The sequence below is a fragment of the Phallusia mammillata genome, chromosome 5 (genome assembly GCF_965637545.1).
Source record: "Phallusia mammillata chromosome 5, kaPhaMamm4.hap1.1, whole genome shotgun sequence".
NCBI classification, from domain to species: domain Eukaryota; kingdom Metazoa; phylum Chordata; class Ascidiacea; order Phlebobranchia; family Ascidiidae; genus Phallusia; species Phallusia mammillata.
In genome coordinates this window covers 27,960,299-27,980,298 of record NC_137256.1, presented here as the reverse complement: position 1 = coordinate 27,980,298, position 20,000 = coordinate 27,960,299, and the positions used below count along the sequence as shown (strand labels likewise).

Sequence of the window (20,000 nt, the reverse complement as noted above, 5' to 3'; positions counted from 1 at the left end):
AGAAAAGTTTCTCCCTATTAGAAGACCCGAAATTTGAAGAAAATACCAAAAAGGGATCGCCGAATTCATTAAATACAATGATAAAAATGATAACCGCAAATCCTGTGTGAAGCATTAAAATGCAATCTTCGCGGTTGCATTATGAAGTATGCAAGCGAAAAGGGAATAAACTACGCTGTAAAATTGAAGAGGGGGGATAGATATGATAGACGTGGAAGACTACGTCAAGTAAACGTTTTTCTTGGGTAAGAAAACTGTTTGATACTGCTTGCGTCTCGCTTTGGAAAAGCATTGAAACCAACATTACTTCGCTACATACCATGATATGCATCGCAGCCACCAATCTAAAACCATCCCATAAGGAAAAAACTAACATCTCTCAGGACGTTTTGGTCATCGGTCGACCTTTGGAAGGAATGCATAATCCAATTTTGGCAGCAGCCTACGGTTTACAACAACTGCATTTGGTTAAATAAAAGTGTATTGTTTAAACGTTTAAACGGAAACCGACCGCCTACGATAATTTCGTTAACCCTGGGATACTTGAATATCACTAAATTATTGACAATAAATCGGAATATCGAAGTTTCAATAACCTGTGCGAAATTTACGATTTGGCAAACAATAGTAAAAATCATTCTGACTACCAGTGTCTAATCGCGGCTATTCCCACTACATGGGAAAAATACACTGCACGTAAAAAATAAATGGGAGGAGATTTTACAATAGGGAACCGGTAACCACCGAAAAATGGGGAGAAATTTACAAAAACTTATACGATTGCACAGTGGAAACAAAACTACGCTCCTTCCAAATTAAGTTTAATCTTAGGGCTATTGTTCTAAATCAGGGGTCGGCAACCTTTTTTGTACTGCGGACCGTTTTTAAAACTGAAATTCTATCGCGGACCTGTCTTCAAAAGACTACAAATTTTTTGGAATAAAAACGCATAAATTAGTTTATAATCCCCGGGAAGCACGAGCAATATGTTTCAAAACATTTGGCCTGAAAACGTATACGACCCGGTAACAAACTTCTCGCGGACCGGCGGTTGCCGACGGCTGGTTTAAACGACACCCTTTATCGGTTCGGGATTACTGATGCTGATGTGAGCACTTTTTGCGGCGTGTACAAAGAAGCAATTAATGTATCATTTATTTTGTTAATGTGTAGCATATGTACAGGCATACTGTGAAAATGTTAGTTCCTGGATCGACAGTGTTCTAGGCTGCCGAATCGCCTTAAATATTGGTGTGAAAATGTTTGGATTTTTTAATGAAAGATTTGAGCAATATTTTTCGAAACTTTGATTGCCGGATTCGTCATTAACAAATGTAAGATACAAGAACTGAAATTAAAAGTATAAATGTTTGTGTACCAGGCGAAAACGTTGCCAACGGAAAAACTATAGCAGTGAAAAACGATACTTTGTCTAAATAGAAACTAAAGTGGAATGCGCACTTACGTTGATTGCCTTTGTGTTTGTTCGCTTCTGTGTGTTGTCTATTGTTTTTTTCTTGTGTCACTTGACTCGATAACCTTCGGGTTTTTTCGGTGTCCTTGCTGTTTACTTATCCGTTCAACAATGGAACTGTGATGATGAAGTTTCAACAATGGAACTGTGATGATGAAGACTCATTTCATATTTTATCGCCAATGATAATAATAATAAAAAAAGAAGAAAAACGATCTCTTACAAAACAAAACCGCTGTTTTCACGTGACCAACCAAATACAGAAAATTTGTCAAGGCGTTTTAGCCGATAAATTGAACACAGAGACGTTAATGACGGGAAATAAGGAAAAACTTTGCGACAAATATCTTTAGAATACATGAGAAGATAAAAGCAAAATTGCAGAGCAGCATCTCACAAGCGTTTCCGTGGCAAACCTCGGGCAATAAACTAATTTAAATCACATAGTCACTCGCTAAATTATTCCGTCGAAAACTTCAGGTTTTTGGCGTTAGTGGCAAATTTAATTTACATGCAAACTGTTGCGGGAAATGATATTTATTCCGTTCGTGATTATAAATGTAAATTAAAATTATCACGTTGAGCACAGAAAAGGGCTTGCGGCATTATCAGGAAATTACGGAGTACATGCCACCGTATCCGGTTGTGTAATGCATGCTGTGAATTAAACAGTTCAGGATGTGATTTAATGAGATGTTAGGAGCAAGTTTGTACTTTAAACGTCGCATAAAGCCCGGGTTTCTCGCAAATTTCAACTTACAGCTCCGTGTGTTTCCCACTAATTAATCGTTGTCACAAGAAAAATGCAAAATGCGTTGAATAAAATGTTAAAGAAGAACCAAAGCCCTGCAAAGTCAAGTTCGAGAGCAAGGTTGTCTGCAGACAGATGAAATAGTGTGTGGGTCGTCAATTATCTGCCGTGCGACTATCAGGCAATAACCAACAGTTAATGCGAAGCGCTTATCAAATCAGTATTTCAAAAACTTTTTTCGCCTTGTAGTATTTTGCTTTCGGTAACTTCACACGCGCGAACGATGTTTAGGATTTTAATTTAGGATTAAAACCAACAATTAATGTGCAGAGCATAACAAAATTTGTACGCTACTTCCAAACGTTTTCGTCCTTGTAGTATTTTGCTTTCGGTAACTATACACGGGCGTTAAACAAAGTAGGCGGCTCACGAGAAACTTTTCTTGTACTCATAAAAGTCGACGGACTTGAAGTAACTGTACATTGTGTAATGTTAGACCCACTATACTACCATCAACAAATAATAAAGAGACAATGATGCCGTTGAAGCATGTTATCAACTTCGTCTGTGCTCAAAGAAAATAAAGTAACAATTACTGGGAAATTTCAGGGTGAAAACACTTTATCAACCGCTGCATTATAAATGTTTTACAAAACAAATGCATTTCGCTTTTATGAGCATCGTCAGTGTCTGAAAAACAATAAAATGTAGCAAACGATTTAGTGTTTCCACTTTGAAATCAAGCAATCATGGAATACTGACCCTCAATCGTCACACTTTACTTGCAAGGGGAAAAATTTACAAATTAAATATACGAATTACAATGCCTAACTATAGTATACTAAGTAGACTAAAGAAAGGCAAACATGAGGGGACATCAAGTTTTTTTTGCACCGTGTTTCACCCAACTCAATTCATTATGTGTAGGTTTACGGGAATGTAAATTGTGTTGTGGGACAAACAGGCGACAGCTCGGTATTTGCCAAGTGTATATTTCAGTTCAAATGAAGTTTATGGCGAGTATGAATCGACAGAAATATCGCGTAATAACGGGTTGCGTAAGTTCAGAAACCAACGAAAATCCAGCGAAGTAATTCACAATTTGCAGTTCGTCACGTTTCACATTCACGCGTAAAGCTGATTTCACCCGCAATATTCGCTTGGTCATCCTGACTGTGCCTGTGTGGGTTCGGACTTTGTGTGCGCGGTGACAAAAGGGACAAATGTTCGTCACCATATCACGTATGGTCAGTGATGTAATGGTAAAAAGGTTACAGGGAAAAGTTTAAATTTACCAAATGAAATATATTTACAACATTTTTGTTTTTTGTGAAACCGGTTTAGGCAATAGCTTATAAACAAAACGTTTTAAATCTGTTGAACACAATAATACACTAAAACCAGTGGACTATAAAATCCTTGGTTAAACAGAATCAGTCGGTTCAAATAAATATTATTTCGCCTATGTGGCATCATCAGTTCGTATAATCGATATACAAATCAACATAAAAATGATTGCTAAAACAAACACGCTAAAATATATGAAAGTAGTAAAACACTAAAACAATACAACAAGAGATGCTGTGTCAAAGCTAACTAAACCAACCTCAAACCAAAACAAATCTTTTTTTCTCGCTCGATCCGGTGCCCAGTGTTGCCCTTGTTTTGTTTTTGTTCTGTTTCGCGACTTACAATTCAGTTTCCGGGTACAAAAAAAAAAGAAATTTCAAACCACAAATTTCCATCTATTTTTACCGGATGTAATACTTTTTGGTTATCGTGCCGACCTAATCATTTATCACAAGTGAAGTCATAATTGAATAAGTTAAACAAATTATCCGGAAATTTTGGCCGAGTGAAATAACGATTTAATCTATCCCTGTTACCATGGACAGTGGTCGGCAACCACCGGGCCGCGGCCCGGTGCCGGTCCGCGAGGGGTTCGTTACCGGGCCGCAGAAAACTTTCTGAAGGTTCACATTCTACCAAAGTTGTAATAACTGTAATTAGTTTTCAGTGCTGAACATTTGTGGTTTTAAAGACCGGTCCGTGATAAAAATTTCAGTTTCAAACCGGTCCGCAGTGCAAAAAAGGTTGCCGACCCCTGACCATGGAAACCCCGACATTTTTTGTGGTTTTAAAATTTCCAACTGAAAGACGAAATTTCCACATGTCAAACTTCACTCGTACCATGGAAACTTAATTGTAGTTATGAATGAACCGTTGTGAGGTTTATGACGTCACCCTGCACGGTTTGTGACAAAATTTATTCCATCGCACAAAATTTGACCTTCCACACCTTTTATGGGGTTGCTATGATACGAATTCACAATCGGATGAAATCAGCAACACAAAATTAGCGCGCAGCTGCAAAATGCCGCAAATATCTCTGCAAACAAACTGTGCAAGTACGTCACAATTGAATCATTGTTCTACACAAAGGTAGGGGGTAATGATTGTTTCGTTTCAACCAAACCAGCTCAAATGAAACGTGGCAAATTTTCGCTGATTTGTGTTACAGGCTGACTATCAACTTAACTTGTAGCGAATTGTAGAGCGCTTATTAAATCATCAAACCCGTATATTGGACATCTGTTAAATCTGCGTATTCACATCACGTTACAACCTTGCACCGCCTGAGGCTTTTTTTCACATTTTTTTCACACAAAAATCGATGACGCAACTAAGTTTCATCATCAAGGAGCAAGAAAATAAATCAGGAACTTTTCCCAAAAATCATTATGTTAAAAAATATTCTTTTACCCAATAATTCAAATTAAAATTTGCGTTGCGTAGTGAATCTTTTCTTAATAATGAAATCTCCTTTCAAGCAAAGCAACTGCGACGATTCAGTGTCATTAAAATCAGACCAAGAAAATTCAGCGCAAAAAATCAGCGCATAAAGCTTATAAAGCGAAATGCATTTGTTTTGTTACAACAAATCAAAAATTTCTGATTTGATTCAGTTTAAATGCGTTCAACCAAACCACGTTTGCAAAGCAGCATTTAAAACTGAACGGTGATTAACTTAATGATGTCATCCCCAGTATGACGCGCGTCGCACAAATTTTGCGGCAAATCGACGCGCGTCGTCGTCAATCGATGTGAAAATGATTTTTCTTAATCACGGACACGCACAGAAGTAGGGGAAACACCGAAAATTGCAGTTCGTCGCAATTCACATTCACGCGTTAATTTCAATCAGATGATTTCACCTGCTATATTCGCTTGGTCATCCTGTCCGTGTACAAGGGGTCACACATTGTGCGCGGAAAAAAAAGGGCCAAATGTTCGTCACCATATAACGCCAGTGACGTAGAAGTGAAAAGTTTGCAATGGAAATTTAAAATTTAGCAAATGGAATATTCTCACAACTGTTTAACCCCAATAATAAAAGATTCTTGCGGATACGTGTAAATCTGAAAAGAAACTCAATTTACGCAGGTTCGTTTTTGGTTTCCATATATGGACCCAGCCAATTACATCACAGGTGACGTAATAATTACGCATTGCTCAGTTTCTATAATTGCCCGGAAATTTTGGTCGAATAATTTTCCACAAAAAAACGATCCAGTCTATCCCCGTTACCATGGGAACCCCCGGTTTATTGTGGTTTTGAAATTTCCACCTGAAACACAAAACGCGAAATTTCCACGTTTCAAACTTCACTCGTACCTGGGAAACTTCGCTGTTGTTGTGAATGAACCGTTGTGAGGTTTTATCCCAATTGTAGGAGCAACTATGGATTATGACGTCACCCTGCACGGTTTGTGACAAAATTTATTCCATCGCACAAAGTTTGACCTTACACACCTTTTGTGGGGTTGCTATGATACGAATTCACAATCGGATGAAATCAGCAACACAAAATTAGCGCGCAGCTGCAAAATGCCGCAAATATCTCTGCAAACAAACTGTGCAAGTACGTCACAATTGAATCATTGTTCTACACAAAAGTAGGGGGTAATGATTGTTTCGTTTCAATCAAACCAGCTCAAATGAAACGTGGCAAATTTTCGCTGATTTGTGTTACAGGCTGACTATCAACTTAACTTGTAGCGAATTGTAGAGCGCTTATTAAATCATCAAACCCGTATATTGGACATCTGTTAAATCTGTGTATTCACATCACGTTACAACCTTGCACCGCCTGAGGCTTTTTTCACATTTTTTTCACACAAAAATCGATGACGCAACTAAGTTTCATCATCAAGGAGCAAGAAAATAAATCAGGAACTTTTCCCAAAAATCATTATGTTAAAAAATATTCTTTTACCCAATAATTCAAATTAAAATTTGCGTTGCGTAGTGAATCTTTTCTTAATAATGAAATCCTTTCAAGCAAAGCAACTGCGACGATTCAGTGTCATTAAAATCAGATCAAGAAAATTCAGCGCAAAAAAATCAGCGTATAAAGCTTATAAAGCGAAATGCATTTGTTTTGTTACAACAAATCAAACACAGCGACAGATATAGTGATTTTTACACTGAATTTTCTATAATTTGCGTTGAAATAATTAAGTCGGGCATTTCAACCATCGCTGATTTGAATATTTGATCGACCTTTGAATGTCTGATTTGATTTAATTTAAATGCGTTGAACCAAATCACGATTGCAAAGCAGCATTTAAAACTGAACGATGACTAACTTAATGATGTCATCCCCAATTTGACGCGCGTCGCACAAATTTTGGGGCAAATCGACGCGCGTCGTCGTCAATCGATGTTGAAATGATTTTTCTTAATCATGGACACGCACAGAAGTAGGGGAAACACCGAAAATTGGAAGTGTGAGCTCACGTGACGGAGCTGGCCAATCAGAACGCGAGGTGGGTTGTATATAAAGCGCGATGTTTCGGGATTTGAGACAGAAGGCGAACTGGAGTGAAGTGAAAATGAAGCAACAAACTTATTACGACAGCCTGGATATTGTGAGCGAGTATTCCCGAAATAGACCGACGTATTCCAGCAGAGTCAGGGATGTAGTGATGAAGTACTTTGACGGAACCGGGAGCAGACCTGACATGTTGTTGGATGTCGGATGTGGCGGAGGACAAGCCACCAACGTCTTCGCTCCACTCTTCCAGAAAGTCGTTGGGATTGATATCAGCCAGAAACAGATAGAATCCGCGAAAAGACAAAACAAGTTTGATCACGTGACTTACCAGGCTGGGGCCGCCGAGAAACTGGATTTTGATGACGAAAGCGTTGCTATGGTGATATGCGCAGAGGCCGTGCACTGGTTTGACCTTGAAAAGTTCTTCAGCGAGGCTTTTCGTGTGTTGAAACCTGGGGGTTGTGTGGTTATGATAGGTTACTGGACGCCGTCGTTTATTCCCGACTCCTACACCGGTGATGGGAACGAGTTAAACTTGATGCATACTCAGCTCGTCCAACATTTATTCGCCGATGAAATTAAGGAGAGGATCGACGGTTACAGATCGATCATGCGCAAATATGCTGATGTGCTTGAAGCGGTCCCTGTACAGCTTAAATCACGGCTTGAAACTGTGGTTGATGAGATGAACTGGGATATGGACAGGTTCGCGGGTTTCATGCGTTCCCTGGACGCTGTTGAGTTGTACAACCAGAAACAGCATGATCAAGTATTGCGGAAAAACGGAAAAGTAACGGCGGAGGATTTCCGCAATTACGACATTGTCCCGAAGTTCCTCAATCTCGCCGCGAACAAATTATGGGGATACGAAAGTTACAAGGACCCGAATATTTCGTTGAACGTGAAATTTGAAATGTTTACAATCGCCGCCACAAAACCACGTGATTAATCGATTATGACGTGACAATTGTTTGTTTATTTGTGCAAAATATTTTTGTGTTTAAATAACTTCCTAAGGTTTATTTTTATCATTTTCTTTGCGCTGTGATTTTGTATGTTTTTCGTATTTTCAAATAAGGTATAGAAAAAAAACTAGATTAGTTTGTGGTGAAATGTGACAGGATAATTTCACTCAGCAATCCTGGGCCGAATTTTGCCGGAGGCGATTTGACGAAGAAGTCGTGACAACTTTGTAGTAAAAATTCGGTGTTCTAACAAATTAATCCAGCAAAAAATGTGGTATTGGTAAAACGTGATATTGCCGTCAACTTTCCTTCTTGCTCAGCCAGCAAAGATAAACAAATCATCTGACGTTTCGACGTCTCATTGAGCGCGTCCTTGTCAGGAATGTCAGCAACCCAAAACAGTTGTTCTTATAACATCACATGGGCGAACAAAACAGAGATTTTAAAGATATAATTGAGTTGCGTGGCAAGCAAAGGCCTATTTTTGACATCCCTTTTTGGTACGTCTCTTCGATGTTCTTTCGTGCGTGAGGCCCGTCTCTCCGATATACACCTCTCTGCAAGAGTATGACGCAGCAGTTACTTGTCGTTGGTTGGTTTGACACCAACCTTCACTACTAAGTCAGTCAACACAGGAGTTGTAAAGACACGAAAGTACAAGCCCAAACCCGCGTTACGTATCCCCTTCGACCTGAGCGCCGTACGTATATTTTCGAATTCGTTCTTAAATGTGGGGTCCGTAGTCAAACGATGAGCTCGATTGAATAAGGCCTGAACCACAGAGCGGTTTGATTCAACTGGTGGGACTTGAACTGTAGGAGCCTTGTATTGCTGGTTGGTTTGTGACACACGCTTGAACAAAGTTTTACATTCGGCGTTACTTACTCCATGGTAACTATAGTATACGATGCCATGTTGAATGGTGTTGAAAATGGCGAAATAAACTAGGTTTCATCCACGACATTTATCAAAGTACCGACTCGAAAAAACATGATATTGTCATATTTATGAGTTGTTTTGAAATTTACCGTGCAAGAAATAACTATGACGTACAATAACCCCACAGTGACGTAACCATGCACTTGACAACAGATGTCACGGTGATGTCGAAAATTAATCAGTTTCAGGGAACTTTCGGGAAATCTCATCTTCACGTTGTAACACAGACTGTAAACGTCACAAACACGATTGTTTCGCCATATTTGGTCGGTTCGAGCTGACAAATAAGTTGAAAAAACCAGAAAGCATGTTAATTGGAGATAATTGCTTATCGGAACTTTCGTTTATGGCGTCACACACGAAAGTTCAAAGCAATTATGACGTAACATCACGCGCTCAAGGTCAAGTTAAATGTGATTTGTTGTTTTTAATTAAAAACAGCCTTGCTATTGTTTGCAAACAGCGGTTGGCATGACAACCGACAATAGGGAGCTGAACAATGGTTGCCACGGAAACACGTCACAATCGAATCGGTTGTTGTCGTAAAATTTCGGACCAGCATAAACACCAAAGCAGCATGATGTTTTAGCATTTTCTTTCAGTTTGAAGATGTAATAAAAATATACACATGTGCTGCCAAAATTGTACTTGTCTCTACAACGCCATGCTGATTTAGTTTAGCGATGAATTATATATTATCTGTGAGGTAACAATCGTTTACAATGGCGCATTGTGACGACGCAAGTGTTTCTATGACGACGGCTGGTTTAATCGAGTTGATAAAATGCGTGTCTCCCATTCTACTACCTCATGCTGTTAATTGTATAACCTCTATGACGTTAATATGACAAATGTGTTCTATGATTGGATTAATTGAGTTAAATAAAGGACAAAAGTTTAGCAAAGTTACACAGTAGTATTCTTGATTCAACTTTCGACTTTTACCACTGAGTGTATGTAGCTCAGATGGTATAAAGCGGGAGTCCCTGAAAGACTCCTATTGCGGGTTCGAATCCCACCGCAGGTTAGATTTTTTGTAGTCTGTGCCTTGATGGGAATGCTCGGTGAACGACTTGATTCGATATGACGCCTTTAAGTGGTTCGTGTGCAATGATTTCAGTAATAACGTGCTCAACACAAGTGTTTAACAAAAACAATGGTTGTATTGCGACAAACACACAGCAACAGTCTAAAACAGAGCAACACAAGTATTTCCGTCACCAGTGAAACCTACGTCACAAGCACACGTGAAAGAACCTTGATTATTGAAGCATGACGAGTTAGGGGGGCAAGTTTGGGGGGTCAAACATTCATCTACGTCATCGCACGTGACCACACCGTCCCCGGTAAATCCCGGTAAACATTGGCACGAGTAGGAACCTGAATGTGAATGGGGAGATTAATATTGTGTGGTTGTATGATTATTAACATTGTATGCTATGAAGCTAAGTTTTAGTGTGGACCGGTTTAAGTAAAGATTTGTTACTGATGACCATAATATCATAACCTGAATATAAATGGGAGATATTGTGTGGTTAACGAACCAGGTAGCAGTCTGTACAATTAATATCGTATGCTAGGACAGTGCTCTTCAACCTTTTTTTGTCAAACTTTGCGGAACCCCCATAAAATAATTTTAATGAATGTAATACAATTAGGCTACATCAAAGAAAAAAGATGCATACACATCCAAACCACATCACATAGGTTGACTTGAATTAAACGGTTAACTGAAACGCATTGCCGTGCTATTTGTATCGGTCGTTTCTACATCAATCTCGCAACTTAGCTAGAGTGTAACAAGGTTGTATTTATTACATCACAATTGATCAAGTGAATAACAAAGGTTAACAATATTGCACAGGCGAGCATTGCTGTTCGAAACAATGATACTATGAATCATTCGTGTTCGAATCGCTACTCCCTGTGCAACCCTTAAAGTTCACGGAACCCCTGAAAGGGTTGTACGGAACCCTAGGGTTGCGCGGAACCCCGGTTGAAGAGCTCTGTGCTAGGACTATTTTATATCTTATTTGACTCTGAATCAGTTTGAGTGCTGATCTTGGATGATAAGTAGGCTTTTATATTAATTGTCGTTTAAATTGATTATTTCATGTTTTAGGGATTGTTTATATTTATTTAATTTGTAACGTACAACTAATATCATACGTTATTTCTGTCACTCAAACCAAATCAAATTCAGTTGCATCATCCGCATAAAAGTTTTCAATTAACTTTCTATCTTGAACAAATTACTTAATTTTACTTGCAGGCCAATTAAACCGATACCGATGTAACCGATTAAATACAGAATATGTGATCCTTACTACACGTTCAAACCTGGCAATAAACTAGAGATGTACCGAATATTCGGTTTCGGCCAAATCGAAATTTCATCACTACAATAAACTCACCCGGAGAATTAACACAAGTCGAGTTGTCATGACAATCGTTCGTAGACAAACACTCGTTTATGTCGTCACACACCGCATGTCCGTCTCCCTGGTAACCGTTGTTACAAGTGCACGTGTAACTTCCAATTGTGTTCGAACAAACAGCGTTGACGTCACAATTGACTGTTTTAATCAAACATTCGTCGACGTCTGAATTTTAAACATCGATTTAAAAATAAACAAATTCTCGAATATTCACTTTTTGAAACAAAAACTTACCGACACAAATTTGTCCATTTCCGAAATATCCATTGTTACACTGACAATCAAATGATTGTGACGTATCAATGCAAGTAGCTTGTACATCACAATTGTGTGTTCCAATCAAACATTCGTTGCTAGGAGATGATCCGGTTGTTACTATGGAAACAAACGGCGGGAATTTAATTCAGGAAAGTGGATTTTCTAAATGTTACATGTTGCATTTATTTCAGTACCAATGTTTAACAACATAATTGATTCTGCATTCGGAATAACACATTTGTTTAGTATTTAGTTGGATGAGGCGCAGAAAGACTTTTTTTATCCCGAATTCAGTTTCAAAACAGTCAACCAAGTGCGCAACCGACTCCATGTGACAATTTTAGTGAGACGTTTTTCGTTATTTTGTTCAACAGCAAAGTTTTGGGTGAAAACCGAAATCTACGCGTCGTGTGAGCAATTTTGTTTCAGACTGAACTAAGCAATCTACAACTTCGCGTTGTAACGGTTAAGAACTAAAACATGTGACCACATAATCACTCACCCGTGCAATTAAATCCGTCTCCCTGGTAACCATTGTTACAAGTGCACGTGTAACTTCCAATTGTGTTCGAACAAACAGCGTTGACGTCACAATTGGAGGTTTTAATCAAACATTCGTCGACGTCTGAAAAATTCGAACATCGATTTGAAACCCGAGCTTTTGCTGGGAAGCATATTATCAGGTCGGTTTCATCAGGGTAAATAACACTGATGTAACACACTGTTAAAATCACATTTGCCAGAAAAGCTCTATAAAATTGATTGAGTTATTTTGTTCAGCTGTTTTTAGGTATGCGTACAAGTTTACACTTTCAGTCATTTTGTTGGATCAAATTAACTGCAAACAAAAGTCAAATCTGATCCAGAAAAACAACTTGAAATCTCGTGTCTATTGTGAAGCCGAATGTTGGAAATATTCACTTCGTTGAAATAAAAACTCACCGACACAAATTTGTCCATTTCCGAAATATCCATTGTTACACTGACAATCAAATGACTGTGACGTATCAATGCAAGTAGCTTGTACGTCACAATTGTGTGTTCCAAGCAAACATTCGTTGCTAGGAGGCGATCCGGTCGTTGCTATGGAAACAAATATATTTTATTTAAAACACAGAAGTCCGGTTATTGGCAACAAAATCTGGATAAGATATAAATTGACTTTGTCTGCTTTCATATTAAAATAAATTTAAATCATTGATTTTTTGGTGCAGAAAGAAATATCACAAGCCAATTAGATGTTTGCGTCTCGTTGTTAGACTTTTTACTCTGTCTCAGTTGACACAAATGACACAGATTTGTAAGTGGGGGCCGAACCCGAAAGTACGAGACCGAAAATATGCGGAAAGTTTTGGAAACACGACACAAAGTTACATGAGTGTAAAGTGAGGCCCGAACCAAACCGCTTTTATTCAAACTTAATCCCATAACAGCCTCGCACCGATGGTTGTTAGCGAAACTAGATCCCGTAATGCGGATGAAAATAGCGATAAAATTGTTGCCTGTGGCGTTTGCCCTTGAAATTGAACCGCTCAGCGTAAGAACCAACATATCATATATGGGAGAGAATGTTCTGTCGGGAAATGTTTTCCACTGGGGTTGTCACATAAGTTTTGGTGTTTTTACAGTAACATGTAAATCACTCACCCGTGCAATTGAAGCCGTCTCCCTGGTAACCATTGTTACAAGTGCACGTGTAACTTCCAATTGTGTTCGAACAAACAGCGTTGACGTCACAATTAGCTGTTTTCGCCAAACATTCGTCGACATCTGAAAATTTTAAACATTTTAATTTTTGACTTAATTTTACCATTTGCAGGTGACAACAACAGCTTATGCAGGTTCGGGAGGCGATGATGTCATAATTATATAATTGTCGCAATTAAAAACAAACTTTTTATTGTGCAAAGCAAAGTGACAGGATAACTTTTTTTTTTTAATATTTCAACTGTTACAAGAAGCCAAACTCATCAATGGAAAACCTCAATCTTAGTTGACACTAGTGCGGGATTTATTAATTGTTTATAACAGAGGTACCAAACCAGGGGTAAATTTACTGAAGTGCTTAAAGGGTAAAAAAGCAAGTAAGGTTGTCGGGTTTGCGTGTCTGGACGTTTAAAGAAACTTTGGGTAAAGTTTTATCATCGAAATGTGCGAAGGGGAAACGAGAGGGAAAGAATCTATGCCTTGCATGCTTAACACTGTGCTAGATTTTACTCGAGGTCAAATAATAATCCACAACGTAATAAAATTTCCAGAAGGAAAAACTGATCGAAGTTAGAAATAAGTTGGTGTGAGTTACGAAAAACTGTGGATGACGTCACTTTGATAATAAATTCTCATTCGTTTTAAGAAATTTTAATCATTACTGATTCGCATATTAATTGAAATGCTGACAGGTTTAAAAACAAATGAACTCACCGACACAAATTTGTCCATTTCCAAAATATCCATTGTTACACTGACAATCAAATGATTGTGACGTATCAATGCAAGTAGCTTGTACGTCACAATTGTGTGTTCCAAGCAAACATTCGTTGCTAGGAGACGATCCGGTTGTTGCTATGAAAACATAAAACACAAAATTTAAAATCTATAAAAAAAATTCAACTATTACCTGAAAACGAAGTTTTATTCTCCGACATTTAGTTTATTTCGATTAGGTTATTTTATAGTAACTCGACAATAACCCTTTTTGACCTTTGAACTCGGTTTCAGTGACAAGCCGTTCATTGTTCAGTTTGACGTAAATGATTGTTTTGTATAATTTGATTCGATGAAAAAATAAATAAAAACACCAAAAGATGGCGGAACTGGCACAAATTCACTCACCCGTGCAATTGAATCCGTCTCCCTGGTAACCATTGTTACAAGTACACGTGTAACTTCCAATTGTGTTCAAACAAACAGCGTTGACGTCACAATTGGAAGTTTTAATCAAACATTCGTCGACGTCTGAAAATTTTAAACATCGATTTAAAAATAAACAAAATTTGATAATTGATAACCGAGCAATTTAACAAATAAAACAAGCGGTTTGAAGCAGGCTGGAAACTCACCGACACAAATTTGTCCATTTCCAAAATATCCATTGTTACACTGACAATCAAATGACTGTGACGTATCAATGCAAGTAGCTTGTACATCACAATTGTGTGTTCCAAGCAAACATTCGTTGCTAGGAGACGCGGTTGTCACGACAACGGCTGTAACAAAGAAACTGCGTTTCTTATCTTTCATTGCGTGTTCAGTCGGTTTAGTCTACTAGGCTTTCAGTTGAGGAATAATTGTGTTTGTGAAGGAGCTATCAGCTTTTTTTCTTATTTTTAATCCTTTCATTGCCCTCTAGACACTGAAGATGCTTTTTAGCGAAATTAATTTGTTTTTATAACACTGTCAGCTGATTTGAACCTGGAAATAAACATTTCCCGAACTGAACAACTGAGAATTTTTTCCCCACAAACCTTCGCAGTGGGTTCCATTCCCGGTGAATCCCCTGTTACATACACAAGTGAAAGTCGGGTTCGTGTTGATGCAGGTTGAATCGGTGTGACAATTGTGCAAGCCCACCAAACACGGGTTCACCACAGGTGGCGCTGTTGGTGCGGTGGTCACGTGAGAAGCAGCGGTTGTTATGGTTACCGTGGTCGTTGCTTGAGGCGCGGTAACCACGGCAACAGTGGATGGCGTTCCAACTATGACGACATAAACGTTATAAGCTTCGGTTATGTTCAGCGATTTTTTACAGAACTTTTCACACATCGATGAACGTCAACTGTTATCTGGGTTAACCTTATTCTTTTAGCGTTTTTTTTTTTACGGAAACTTTCACGAATCGATTTAATTTAAAATTCACCAAAATATTCTTTTATACTACGTGCATACAACACACACCCGTACTAGTGATGGGACGTGTACCCGGTACTCGGTATCGATGGTATCGAACGATTTCAGTGGTATCGATACTCGTACTCGGTATCGAAATATTTTGTCTCAGTTTTCGATACCAACGTGCGAGTACCGAAGGCCGATTTACACCATAAGAATACGGGCAACTTTATGCCAATATTTGCTTCGGACAAAACAAAATTGGAAAAAAGTCCCGCCAGTTTACGTACGTCTTTTTCGCTATCACGTGGAGATTACATTTTTCGGCGTGTGTGTGTGCACGCCTGTACCCCGACCATGGCAGATAAATTAGCCAGTGATATACAACTAAGTACAACACTACACTTAAGTACTCGGTACTCGGTATCGAAGGTATATACATGTGATACTCGTACTCGGTATCGATACTCGCTTCAAAACCTGGTATCGTCCCATCACTAACCCGTACATTCAGTGCAGATAGATTGGACATAATGCTCCAATATGAGTCTCATTTGCCGGATTGAAAAACTTTTTCACGTATCAGCGATTTTTTACAGAAACAAAACGATTCGATTTAATTGGAAAGTCAGCCATCTAACTGTGAACTTTTATATCATACATACACACGTACGTGCAGTGCATATAGATTGATAAAATTGCAGCATTGTGAGTCACAATGAAACACAGTAAGTCACGTGACGTTTATGAATGATCACTCAATGAACGCATTTCATGATTTCACTTTTCACGCAAATTTAAATGACTCATCACATTTGCTTCACGCTCGAATGCACTCACCTGTGCAGAGCCGTCCGTCACCATGGTAACCAGCGTTACACGCGCACTGATATCCACCATTCACGTTACGACACGTAGCTTGCACGTCACACATGTGGGTTCCTAGCACGCATTCGTCCAAATCTGAAACAAAACCGGTTTGTTGGAAAAACTTGCTTGGTGTTTGTAGGTTTGGGCGAATTTTTTAAGCAGTACTTATATTATGATGATATGTTTGGTCGTGGGTTATTGGCACTGAATGGGGGTTTGAAAATGTTTGAGGATGTAATTAGATAATGATTTCCCTTCTGTGGCTTTCATTTTACCAAACGATGACAATAAAAACTGTCGAACGTTGTAATTTTTACACTATTATATTGGCTTGTGCTTCCTTGCTGAAAATTAGATTATGATGTCATAGTATGCAGTTATATAATTCAAACAAGGGATAAATAAAAGTCATTAGGTTTTCCTCGGATGTAGAGATCATAAAAAACGTTAAGAGACATAACAAGCTAAGATAAAGTCGGACAACACATAACAATGAAGAGATGCAGACAAGCTAAGATAAAGTCGGACAACACATAACAATGAAGAGATGCAGATTGAAGTTGGTTTCACAAGATAAAGTCGGACAACACATAACAATGAAGAGATGCAGATTGAAGTTGGTTTCACATCGTGTCAATTTTGAAGTTTGATAGCCTGGTGATGGTTGGACAGTTTTTGCTTGAAAATAAAACCAGATATATTTCGTCCACGATCCCAACACTGTCGTGGGTTCGAATCCCACCGCAGGCAAGATTTTTCTATGCTTTGCCAACTATGGGAATGTTTGGTAACCGGCTGATTCGGTTTAACGCCTTCAATGGGTCTGGTGTACTGTGCTGTTCCGCATATAGTAACAACTGATTTCAACCTACCTTGACACTGCCCTTCCATGATGACGTATCCCTTCGCGCAAACGCACACAAACCCACCCAGGATGTCAACGCAAATCGACGAAATCGAACAGTTGTGGCTCCCCGTCGTACATTCGTCAATATCTAGTGAACAATAGAGACAATAAAGTTAAAGTATTTAGTAGGGAAGGGCAGAGCCAGAACCCGAGTACTCGGTACCGAGCATCGCTGTTTTTGATGCTCAGTGCTCGGCCGATCAGTTGCACAAACTGACCCGAGCGTTAATTTTGCATATTCATGCCCTGCTAACATACGAAACTAGTGTTCGCAAGGCTATCCAAGAACAAAAATGACTGTTTATACAATTGGATGGTAAAAAACGCGCACTTCTGGGGCCTGTACAGCTTATAACAGTGCTGGTGACGTAAGGTGCCTTTGAAAGCTACAAAACTAGCGTGGAATTGGAATGTTTGTGATGTCACAATGCACCGAGCATTAACATGAGATGCTCGGTGCTCGACCAAACAGAACATTTGCAGTTTTGAGCCATCCCTAATTGGTATATAAGTGCAGATGCAACGAATCGGAACAACACGGGTCTGATGTAGGTGACATAACTTTATGTCGACGTGGCGAGTGTGTTATATTGCACGCTTTCTGATTACGCAGGTTCTGATTACAAGATAAGGTTTTGCAAAATGTCGTGCCTCACTATTCCACCAACATACAGAACTTGCCTTAATCTTCGGCTTGCTACGACACAACGAGCACCGTTGCAAAGTTATATGAAGTTATATTACTCACCAATACATTCATCGCCAAGCAAGCTCATCCCATCAGGGCAGGAACAATTATACGATCCGGGTAAATTATGGCAGGTTGTATCAGAAGGGCAGGATGCTGTTCCAGTTGCACATTCGTCGATATCTACAAGTGAAAGGGAATGATGTATGTGTTCGTGTGCAGCATATGTTGCTGTTGTGATTCTAATCAAGGTCTACATAAGTGGTTCTCAACCTTTCATGGACCGTGGCCCCCTAAAAGCAACTTTGGGTCTCGTGGCCCCCTTTAAGTAACCCTGTAGGACCTGTGGCTCCTGATGAGAACCACTGGTCTACATTAAACAAAACTTGTCCAACACATTGTTACGCGACAGAGCCTCATGGACGCCAATTTTTGTCCAAATTAGAACAGTGGGTACATGGAAAAAACACATAAATTGTCTGATTTCTGCAAACTGATGCGCTTTAACGTAAATTTGACCGGCTGCAAGCTAAATGCTAGAATTTAAAATTTACATGAAAAATAGCAATTTAGCTTGGCACATTATGCTGAAATGTTAGAACCCAAGAGTTTTATGCACTTTGGCCAATATAATTCGCGTTAAAGCTCTCCAGTTTGCAGGAGTCAGATAATTTACGTGTTTTTCCATATATACCTTCTGTATTAATTTTTGACACAAAATGTCATCCATGAAGCTTTATCGCGTAACAATAGGTGGGACAACTTGTGTTTTATGTAGACTTCAGTTATAACGCCTTTCACCTGTGCAAGCATCTAAGCTTCCAGTGTATCCAGGATCACACGAACATTTAAACGATCCTTCGGTGTTTAAGCAAGGACCAGGGCACGGTGAAGGGGAAGTCCCACATTCGTCGATATCTGAACAAGTTTTTCATGTTAGCAAAATATAGTAAATCATACTACACTAAAAAATAAGTAGTTGGGAGCCGCATGCGGGCCTGAGAGCCGCGTTTGAGATTCACTTTTCAATATCGCATATCTTGGGCAGGAACTTGGCCGAATGGTCTGGCGCGCCTGACCCATATACAGACATAAAAAAAACCTGATCGGAATTCGTCCCCGGGAGTGTCCTGGGTTCGAACCCCGTAAAAAAAATCGCATATCTCACCGTAACATGCAATCCCGTCCCCCACAAATCCGTCCTTACACGAGCACAGGAATGAACCGATTGTGTTTTGGCAACTTGCACTGATGTGGCAAACGTGGCTTCCAACGAAACACTCGTCGATGTCTGAAATAAATGTGGCGAGGTGTTAAATTATTGTGGCAAATAAAGCTTTGCAGCACGTCCAGCAGTTGTGCCATAGAAGACTAGGTGAGGGATGGCTTTTCAACCTGTTATTCCCAACAAACTGGAGTGCCGATTGATGGCCTCACTAGCCAATACGGCCGATCTCTTGTCACCAGCTGCACTGATGAGTCCTTGTAGGTCGAAATATTGTACACTGTCTGCAGCTTACTAACATTCATTGGCTTGTTGAAACCAGCTTTGCCCTAACATGGAATTCCACCTATTGAGTAGCATCATCAAGCAATAGATCTATTGACGCCATTGTAAAAACGAATTCTTGCAATTCAAGTGATAAGGCATTGATCAAAAAATGGCACTGGGCTTTCGTCTGAAAGTTTTCGCTGTAACGACTTTAATAACCCACCTTGACATGGAGAACCTGCAAAGCCACGCCCACAGACACACCCCGATCCGCTTCGCTGGTTTTCACACACCTCATTTGCCTGACACGTGATCGATGTGCACTGGTCCGGAACTGAAACAATTAAAACTTGAATAAATAAAAAGAAAAAGTCTTTAAACATCCGAAACCGACCCGTCCTTGCAAACGTATAAACCCCGTCGCTCATAATACTGTCAGCCCTCGTTACCATGGTTACGATGAAGTCAGTGTTCGTCGACAATCCACTGATAATCGCGTTTGTGACGTTTCCCATGACGTAAAACGGGGATGGGGGATTTCCCGTTCTTCCCT

General features: G+C 39.4%; 2 protein-coding genes across 7 annotated transcripts in view; one reads left to right on the top strand and one right to left on the bottom strand.

Annotated features, from left to right (window-relative positions):
• The first annotated feature begins 6,832 nt into the window (after positions 1-6,832).
• LOC145227970 (putative methyltransferase DDB_G0268948) lies at positions 6,833-8,157 on the top strand. The gene has a single exon (XM_080092939.1). It carries the CDS (start codon positions 7,076-7,078, stop codon positions 8,009-8,011), a length of 936 nt encoding a protein of 311 aa, XP_079949065.1. The 5' UTR covers positions 6,833-7,075; the 3' UTR covers positions 8,012-8,157.
• A 1,952-nt stretch (positions 8,158-10,109) lies between these two features.
• The window catches only part of LOC145227964 (uncharacterized), a 53,935-nt gene continuing 44,044 nt past the window's right edge, over positions 10,110-20,000 (bottom strand). For 3 of the 6 annotated variants that reach the window (XM_080092928.1, XM_080092927.1, XM_080092926.1), the window contains 17 exons: positions 19,842-19,998; positions 19,671-19,781; positions 19,124-19,246; positions 18,757-18,873; positions 18,016-18,138; positions 17,233-17,355; positions 16,331-16,453; positions 15,127-15,357; positions 14,722-14,868; positions 14,495-14,617; positions 14,084-14,224; positions 13,310-13,432; positions 12,605-12,745; positions 12,165-12,287; positions 11,639-11,779; positions 11,381-11,569; positions 10,110-10,346 (listed from right to left, as the gene is read on the bottom strand). In XM_080092928.1, the coding sequence (XP_079949054.1) occupies positions 10,156-10,346; positions 11,381-11,569; positions 11,639-11,779; positions 12,165-12,287; positions 12,605-12,745; positions 13,310-13,432; positions 14,084-14,224; positions 14,495-14,617; positions 14,722-14,868; positions 15,127-15,357; positions 16,331-16,453; positions 17,233-17,355; positions 18,016-18,138; positions 18,757-18,873; positions 19,124-19,246; positions 19,671-19,781; positions 19,842-19,998 (2,427 nt within the window). In that variant the 3' untranslated portion in view covers positions 10,110-10,155. The remainder of the gene's footprint in view (positions 10,347-11,380; positions 11,570-11,638; positions 11,780-12,164; positions 12,288-12,604; positions 12,746-13,309; positions 13,433-14,083; positions 14,225-14,494; positions 14,618-14,721; positions 14,869-15,126; positions 15,358-16,330; positions 16,454-17,232; positions 17,356-18,015; positions 18,139-18,756; positions 18,874-19,123; positions 19,247-19,670; positions 19,782-19,841; positions 19,999-20,000) is intronic. The other 3 variants (XM_080092930.1, XM_080092929.1, XM_080092931.1) reach the window with 3 other exon arrangements.

Coding starts and splice junctions, on each gene's coding strand:
- LOC145227970 (XM_080092939.1), top strand. CDS start 7,076: ATGTTTCGGGATTTGAGACAGAAGGCGAACTGGAGTGAAGTGAAAATG.